The sequence below is a fragment of the Sitodiplosis mosellana genome, unplaced genomic scaffold, assembly GCF_009176505.1.
Source record: "Sitodiplosis mosellana isolate CC-2019 unplaced genomic scaffold, AAFC_SMos_1.0 Smas_scaffold_1, whole genome shotgun sequence".
Taxonomy (NCBI): domain Eukaryota; kingdom Metazoa; phylum Arthropoda; class Insecta; order Diptera; family Cecidomyiidae; genus Sitodiplosis; species Sitodiplosis mosellana.
Window position 1 is genome coordinate 11,031,264 of NW_022595244.1, and position 8,358 is coordinate 11,039,621.

The 8,358-nt window shown below is 36.6% G+C and overlaps 3 protein-coding genes across 3 annotated transcripts; 2 read left to right on the forward strand and 1 right to left on the reverse strand.

Moving 5' to 3' along the window:
• Positions 1 to 2: 2 nt before the first annotated feature.
• Positions 3 to 2,439, reverse strand: LOC129574430 (nischarin). The gene is made up of 4 exons (XM_055456458.1): positions 1,997 to 2,439; positions 1,785 to 1,924; positions 1,340 to 1,705; positions 3 to 1,227 (listed from the first exon to the last, which is right to left on the reverse strand). Exons 1-4 carry the CDS (start codon positions 2,061 to 2,063, stop codon positions 295 to 297), a joined length of 1,506 nt encoding a protein of 501 aa, XP_055312433.1. The 5' UTR covers positions 2,064 to 2,439; the 3' UTR covers positions 3 to 294.
• Positions 2,440 to 2,794: 355 nt separating this feature from the next.
• Positions 2,795 to 5,001, forward strand: LOC129574431 (thiamine transporter 2-like). Its single transcript, XM_055456475.1, has 5 exons — positions 2,795 to 3,227; positions 3,324 to 3,406; positions 3,486 to 4,104; positions 4,175 to 4,419; positions 4,483 to 5,001. Exons 1-5 carry the CDS (start codon positions 3,105 to 3,107, stop codon positions 4,772 to 4,774), a joined length of 1,362 nt encoding a protein of 453 aa, XP_055312450.1. The 5' UTR covers positions 2,795 to 3,104; the 3' UTR covers positions 4,775 to 5,001.
• A 1,672-nt stretch (positions 5,002 to 6,673) lies between these two features.
• LOC129574433 (uncharacterized) lies at positions 6,674 to 8,358 on the forward strand. Its single transcript, XM_055456488.1, has 3 exons — positions 6,674 to 6,813; positions 7,034 to 7,218; positions 7,298 to 8,358. The coding sequence occupies exons 2-3, from the start codon at positions 7,034 to 7,036 to the stop codon at positions 8,349 to 8,351; spliced, it is 1,239 nt and encodes a 412-aa protein (XP_055312463.1). The 5' UTR covers positions 6,674 to 6,813; the 3' UTR covers positions 8,352 to 8,358.

The window sequence follows — 8,358 nt, forward strand, 5'->3', positions numbered from 1 at the left end:
CGTTTTTGCGAATAAAATCGGTTTATTTGTTTTTTATTGGCTTAATAGAAACCGTTACATATTTTCACAAAATTTATATACATACATATTTACAATATATCAAATAGACACAAATCAAAATAGGGGAATCTCAGAATAAGTATATTAATTTGAGTACGAAACTAACATTCATCAGGTTATGAGAAGATACGGAGATTCACATGATTCAACATTTGGTGAGTTGAAGAATGGTGGTAGCATAACGATAGAAATGAATAAATGCTCCAATTTTAGCGAATATAAAATCAACATATTTCAGCTGTGTGTTGAGTTCGTTGTCGATGTGGACGCTATGACTGTATCACATGCATTGCTAGAAACAGCATCAGATGGAGTGGTTTTGGTTGGGGTGATTTGAGATTGTCGCATCAAAGCCGAAAGCGTTTCGGATTGTCGAAGCGCGGACAAAGCCAACGCTGTGTCGATCTCATGTGCACTTCCCTTTTCATTGTCCAAATAAATGTCATTGATGCGATCATTAAACCTAGCCAACGTTCGAGACCTGTAGTCAACTGTGCCGGCTATTGGATTTCCAGTGAGAATAAGCTCTTCAAGACATGGCAAATTGGCCACATAGTCGACTTCATCAATTGATTCGATTGCATTGCAGCTCACATCCAATTTGATTAGAGTGAATAGTTTTCGAAAGCCTTCCAATGACCGCAAATTATTTTGTGACACATTCAAATGCATCAAATTGCCACCCAATTGCAAATGCAAATCAATGCATTGCGAAATTTGATTTTCACACAGGCTAAGCGTTTGCAAGTATGGCAAATCGCTTAGATTTTCGATGGTTTGAATTTGATTTTGGTCCAAAACGAGTGTTTTTAAATTTGGCGCCAATTTAATGGTCGTATCGATTACCTTCAACTTATTATCCGATAAATTGATATTCTCTAAATTTGGCCATACATTATCATCGCTAGCATCGTTTTTGTGCACACAATCACACAGTAAAAACTCATTGATTCGAGTGACTGATGTTGAGTGCCAGGCCAATTGCTGTATTGTCTGTCGCAATGTTCCCATATTTGTAATATTTTCAACATTCAGCCCAAACACTTGCAGCGTTTTCAGTGTCTTGAAAGCGACTAAATCAAATTTTAGATTGCTTGGAATGATATTGCTCGTGCCAATCGATGAATTTTGATTCACGAAAAAGGATGCAGATTCAATGATGCGCTTCTAGAATTGAAAAATAAATATAAAATTATTTCCAAAGATTTCACTACTTCCTTCAAATCGAACTAAAATTTGACTCAAACACTTAAAAGTTAAACTCCAGAACACAACTTACATTTCTTGGTCGCACAGTGAGCCGTTCGATTTGTGAGCAAAAATCAACGACATGAGTGAAATCGTAAATATTTTCAACGGTATCATTCGCTGGACACGGTAAACGTAACCTTTCCGAAATGGCATGCAATTCTAGTACCGAAAATTCGTAGCGTTTATTAAAAAATTGCAACAAAAGTTCGGATTGCTGAAAGAATGTGTTTGCTAAATCTTGTAGCAAATAAACGATATCGTATTTGTTGAGCTCCAAAAATTCCACAAAATCGCGGCACATGTGATGCTGCAGAAAAAATAGCACCTTTTGCAAATACTTTTCCAAGTCTTTTTGTCGTTGTTCCAAGAATTGAAGTGAACGATTGCCAATGACCTTGAAATAAAACCACAAAATTCGAATCCAGTTTATGGAGAGTAATTTTTTTTTTTTCAAATGGGAAATGTCAAAGTACCTTTTTCGGTGGCAATAAATCCCGTCCGATACTCTGCCCATTCACGAGTTTATTGTGTAATTCAACAAACTCCTTGTATCGATGGCGTACCGTCCAATTCACACTGCCGATTGAAACAAGAATATTGTAATACGTAGTTCCTGTAAATCAAATAAATTTATTATTAGCTTTTCTAATTGAAACTGTCAAAACCAAGTGGCGGATATTCTCACCATTTACATCAACATTACTGGGAATGGTAATGGTTGTCTCTTGCTGATGCTTAAAGTAACACGACATTTTTTTTTCAATTTTCCTCCACAACAAAACGAAATTTACGAAAAAAGGCACCGTTATTTGAAACTCAGAAAACGCACTATGATCGCGATTGCAATTGCAATGGAATCAGTAAGCTCGAATCAATGCAAAAAAATGCACTAATTGCACATATTTCACTATTAGAACTGCGGTGCCGTCTCGTTTCGCTCAATTCAATTTGATGTGCTCATTTATCTAAGCCGTTTTATTGTGTGTGCCTTGACGCCGTTAATTATTTGTTTAATCGAAAAAAAGGCTTTAATCAGATGATTGTGCTGCACAATAAGAAATCAAATACTTATATCAATATCAATACAAGATGTGTCATTTATACTATACAAACTCATTAGATGTCAATGGACTGTCAAATCCATTTGTCACAATCTCTGTTTGCTATGGTTTGTCCCAATGTTTTGTGTCTGTCTGAATTCGAAATTGCAACTGTTTGTTCAGGAAAAAATTTGCTATTGGAGAATCTTCAATTAGAAAGTGAGTCTCAGTGGGCCATTTGAATGAAAATCAATTTGAAATTTTTGAAATTTTGCGAAAATTCAACGTAAACTCATGTTTAATACATAAATGAAGATAAAGAAAATTTCACATTCATACCCACACATTTCCCATTGTTTACTATTTGAACTCTCTATTATCCCATCCCAATCAAAAGTACTTAACCAAATCGAGATTCGTACTTTGCTGAATTGTGACAACAACAGTTTGACAGTAAATTGCGAATATTATTCTAATGAGAGAGGTGATACAGCCAAATTGTCATGTGTACGCATGTGGTCCATTAAATTGTAACTATAACAGCTGATAAGCAATTGTTCAATAGTCATGTCGTGATTTAACAGTGAGCCTATGATTCTGAATGAAATGACATAACAACAATAAAAAGTCAATATAAAACAAATGCCAATCGTTCGGCGTGGATTCATTTTTCGGTTGAATTTCGTTGGCGTTGGTTCAGTTTTTTAAGTATAGCTGTTAAATTAGTTCGTGTTTAAGTGGTTTGAAGTAAATATGGAGTGGTATCATATATCGTTGTTGCTGTGCTTTTTCGGATTTCTCAAAGAGATTCGACCATCCGAACCGTTTGTGAGTGACTATATGCAGGAACCATATAGAAATGTGACGAGTGAAGAAGTGAGGCTTTTTCTTTATTCCAATTCCATTAGATTCATTATTCCGATCCTGGATATCTAATTTCTTGTTAATTTTTTTTATTCTTCTCTTCTCTAGTTAAATCGCTACATATACCCAATAGCGACATACTCAAATCTTGTATTATCAATTGTGGTTCTATTTTTTACTGACTGGCTGAGGTAATCGAAATAGTTCACTGAAAATGATTCAAGGTCACAACATTTCTAAGCCTAAGATCTTCATTTCTCTTCAATACAGATACAAGCCAATGATCATTCTGACTGGGTTGGCAGGCACTGTAACATCGGGGCTTCTAATATGGACAAAATCATTCCATGGTGCTCAACTGATTGAAGTGTTCTATTCGCTGTATTCCACGTGTGAAGTGGCCTATTTCGCATATATCTATGCCAAAGTATCGAAAGAATATTTTTTATCTGTTTCGTCACACACACGAGCGGCGCTATTAATTGGACGATTCACATCGGGTCTATCGTCACAGCTACTTTTTCATTTCCAATTGATGGATGTACATTCATTGAACTATTTCACATTGGCTACACAAATCGCAGCCACTTCAATCGCAGTATTTTTGCCAAGAGTTAAGGAAAGCATTTATTTCTATCGAAATAAATCATTGACAGACGGTATCATTCAGGAGAGTAGTAGTAATTTACAGTGTAATTTAAATGATAAACAAGTCAAATATGATAAATGTCGGTTGGCCATTTTTTTGATGTGGAAACAATTGAAATGCGCCTTTTCAAATCGACAAGTTGTGCTGTGGAGCATTTGGTATGCATGCGGAATGTGCGCAAGTGTGCAGTTTCTCTCTTATGTGCAGCTCGTGTGGATTCAAATTGACAATCGGCCAGAGGTGATGATTTTGCTTGTTAAACTAATTATCACCGGCAATTGTTTCATGTTAATTTATTTTTAAATTTCAGTCGATGTGGAATGGTGCTGTTGAAGCTGTTGCAACTCTATTGAGTGCTGGTATTGCTCTATTGGCTAGTCGACTTCACACCAGTTACTTGAATACAAAGCTCAAAATATATTTAGCACTGTGTGCGATGTCATTATGTGCAAGCGCTTCTATTTTTGTGACGGCAAACGCACCAAATCGCTTCTTATCTTATGGAGGATATATGATGTTTTACATGTTTTATTCATTTACAATCACCATATCAAGGTATACGACTTGAATTTTACATCAAAATTTCGTTCTCTTGTCTAATAATCGTGCGGATTTCAGTGCTGAAATTGCAAAACAACTACCCGAAGACAGTTACGGGCTGATATTTGGCGTGAACACCTTTTTTGCATACTGTTTGCAAAGCATCCTGACCGCTGTCGTGGTGAGCGATTCATTTTCACTCCAATTGAATATCATTCAACAGATGAATGTCTATGGTGGATTCCTGTCACTCGTCGGTATCCTGTATTTCTTGTTAATGGTTATATCGGGTATAAAATCAATGAAAAGTACAAATACGATAAAAACCGATTTGAACTCCAATCCACATGCCAATGATATCACCATTTGAGATTTACTTCGATAACGAAAAAAAATCGTTATTTTATTTATTATGTGCTTGTTTGAGTATGAGTTTGACTCAGAATGTACAAATGTGAAACAAATATTGTGGCCAATGTACAATGTACAATAGGTACATTAAAAAATACTTATTATTGTGATTAATTGTTAAAGAATTATGAGTGTATATATTACTGTAAATAAAATGCATCTATTGTGGCAAATTTCTAGGAAAAATCTTCTTTTATTTTATGTTTTGAGTAAGATTTTCCAGTACGAAGGCTCCTAACTGCTCAATTGTTGATCACATGTCGAACTTTAATGAATATGATAGATGTTTTCGCCTCCGGAAACACAAGATCATAAGGTAGCTATAACTAGAGATTGTTTTGCTGATTGAGTTAATTATTGTTCACAACTAACTTACACTCAGTTTATGTTGTCTGAGATAAAAAAAACCCTGCGGATAGGTAAAACTCTACACTTTTGCTTCTGCTTCTGCTTTTTTTTGTATCGAATCGATGGGCAATGTATTCAGGAGCCCATTTTAAGCAAGCAGTAGACAATTTTTTTAAATTGTAATGAAAAAATGAAAAAAAAACATTATTCATCATCGGACAAATCACAGATTAAAAAGCTGATAATACGACCATGTTGTTATAAGAAGATAGTGACTGGAAATCAAATACGAAACTCGATGGATGCATCAAATTGTCTACTCAATGCATTTTCTGTAGTTACAGTGATAAAAGACATATCTACAGAAAACACCTGGTAACTTGTATATAGCTTTGTGATGTCATTCAACTTTCTATTATATCGCCATTTGGAGCCCATCTTAAACCGCAATTTATTATGTATCAAATTGAATTGTTTTCCCATTAACTATCCAACCTCTATCAGACGACTAATATAAACTATCTACGGCAGATGACTTTTGTTGGCTTCTTCTGATGATTTAGATATTCAAACAATAAAATATCCGCAGAGAAAGAAGGAATAAAATCGATAAAAGAACACATATTCAAGTAGAGACGATGCAAAAGGATTGGAAATAACAATAAAAGAAATACCCATTTGCCATTTGAAATCAGTTGACATGTTCAATCGAAAGAAAAGGAATAATGTCGAAGAAAAATATTTATTCTTCAACTTCGGCGAAAATGCTTTGATAGTTCTAAAGTAAATAAACCATAAAAAGGCTACTAATAATAATACAAAACGTTTTTCACCTCCAGTAAAATTAAAAATTTGCAATGTCTGGCGCAATGTAGATGCAATAAACGGGATGATGTTAAGAGCCAGACCATAATAGAATGGCAAATATCATAAATATTAATGCATTGAACATGACAGAAAAAAAAACGGTGAAATGACCGATGCTTCAGCCAGTTAAACGGTTGGCAAGTGTGCAAATGTGAGCATAAACAGATAGTTGTAGCACCATTAATGGATTCGTTCTATGTTTGTCCATCTAAAAGAAGAAAAAAAAATTGCGCATGCAATCGATGATCGCATTTCGAGTGGCTGTTGGCTCATTGCTGCAAGCACTTTTAATTTTTCTTTCATCTTCTTCATCCATTCGTTTCGCTTTCAATGCGGCATTTCGCTGTGTTGTGCGTCAGTTGGTGTCTGAAACGAGAAATTGCGCGAGCGACAAATGAAAATGAACTTGGTACTATTTCAAGGTGAATGCTGTGATAAAAACAATGTTTGTAAAAAAACTGGATTTTCACATGCGCTGCACGATTGGCCGTTCAATAGCAACAACAATAACGAAAAAAAGGATGATGCATTTGCCATCGGTATACATTCTTTGTTTGTTCGAATTGAAAGCGCATATTCGGAACTATGGTATGAAGGGAAAAAAGAATAGTCAAAAGAAGTGCAGATACAAACCAATGAGCTATAAATAAATTGGCACTGAAACTAACAATTCTGGTTCTTCGACCGAGTTTATAAAAGAACAACGCCAACCGGTGAAGTTGGCACTAAGTTTTCTGTTCGCATACGAGTTAGTCGCCGTTTTCTCCTGTTCAATCGACAAAGGTACATAGTTCAGTGAACTTTCCTTTTGTTCAGCTACAAAATTACTATTTGAATGTAAATTTTGTGCATTATTGCTATCTTTCATAATTTTTCGCGGATAGAAGTGAAAATTTTATTCGAAAATTGATATTTATTTGAGAAGTTATTTCATTTGTTTTTCGAATTTTCAAACGTATTATTGAATTATATAGAACCAAAAACCAATTCATTCCATTTTAAGATGTTCATCTCGTGGTTATCGATTCTAAGCGCAATATCAGTTGCCACAGCGTTGCCAGTGTCTGTGTATCCAGTTAGGCCATATGTGTTCTTAGCTCCTGAATTGCCGAAATTCGCATTGCAACCGACGGTTAAAGTACAATCACCGGCAACGATTCAACAAATTCAACCGGTTCCACTAACAAAGTAGGTTAATGTGATTTGTCGATGATCATTAAGTCGTTTGATTATTGAAAGTAAAACCATATAAAACTCGTTTCATTAGGTCAGAATCAGCACCTACCAGACAATATGTGGTAGTCTATCCATCCTATCAATATGTTACAACTCGTCAAGATGATTCAAGCAACGCGGGATTTTTCGAGACGATTCAAAACTATTTCATCAATTTTGGCAATGGACTGAGTCAGAGTGATGATGCGAGCCAGATAATGGATGCAATTGAACCGGATAAGCCACAGACAGCTGCAGCAACATCAGCAACATCAGCAACCACAGCCGATGCAACCAAATCCATTTTCGCTCCTGAACCAGTAGTATCACAGGAGAAAATCACACCAACGCCAAGTGAAAGCAAACAGAAATTCTTCTATTCATATTTAACACCCGCGTCCACCGTTCCATTGAATTCCGATCGACGGTTATTCTTTTTGGGTGATCAACCACAGGTTTTCGGTTCATTCAGTGGATCAGCGCTCAATCCTGTGTTTAATTTACAACAAGTGCCCGTTGTTTTATCATCACGCTCGAATGTTGCCCAGCCCGACGATCCGCAGCCGAATAAAGTGATCTCGGAAAATGTGCAGAAATTCTCACAAATTCCTCCCGTGATGGCCACCGTTGAGCAAACACCACAAGTTGAAGGCAAAAGCAATTCCATTGAACCAACCGATTCGGTGGTTGTAGATGCCGTACCAGAAAATCGTGTCGTTCCTACATTCCAACCAGTTGAGGATAATCGTGCGCTGCCCGTTGTTTCCACAGAAGCGACAGTTTTGGATGATAAAGCTCCTGTCGTTGCTGATGTCGTGCCATCCGTTATTGTGGCCCGCAGCAATCCCATCCCATTGGCTGTCTCAGGTGATCCGGTAGTTTCATCCTCAGCTGTAGCATCGTCAGTTGTGCCATCGTTCGTTGTTGACGGTGTGGTTGGAGGCGTTGTCGAAGGAAATGAATCAGTTCAACAAACAGTCGTTAGTCCATCGCTTAAAGAAGTTGAACCGGCTGTTGTTCCTCCGGCCGTCGTATCCTCTATTGTCGCTGACCAAACCGTTCAAGGCAGCCCAACCGTGGAATCGGTCACTTCGGGAAGCGTTTGAATAAATA

Excerpts from the sequence above, each read along its gene's own strand:
- LOC129574430 (XM_055456458.1), bottom strand. The coding sequence starts at position 2,063 with ATGTCGTGTTACTTTAAGCATCAGCAAGAGACAACCATTACCATTCCC. Across the intron at positions 1,925-1,996 it reads CAGTAATGTTGATGTAAATG|GAACTACGTATTACAATATT; the intron begins GTGAGAATATCC and ends TTTGATTTACAG. Across the intron at positions 1,706-1,784 it reads ATTTATTGCCACCGAAAAAG|GTCATTGGCAATCGTTCACT; the intron begins GTACTTTGACAT and ends TTTTATTTCAAG.
- LOC129574431 (XM_055456475.1), top strand. The coding sequence starts at position 3,105 with ATGGAGTGGTATCATATATCGTTGTTGCTGTGCTTTTTCGGATTTCTC. Across the intron at positions 3,407-3,485 it reads TTTTTTACTGACTGGCTGAG|ATACAAGCCAATGATCATTC; the intron begins GTAATCGAAATA and ends TCTTCAATACAG. Across the intron at positions 4,105-4,174 it reads AAATTGACAATCGGCCAGAG|TCGATGTGGAATGGTGCTGT; the intron begins GTGATGATTTTG and ends TTTAAATTTCAG.
- LOC129574433 (XM_055456488.1), top strand. The coding sequence starts at position 7,034 with ATGTTCATCTCGTGGTTATCGATTCTAAGCGCAATATCAGTTGCCACA. Across the intron at positions 7,219-7,297 it reads CAACCGGTTCCACTAACAAA|GTCAGAATCAGCACCTACCA; the intron begins GTAGGTTAATGT and ends TCGTTTCATTAG.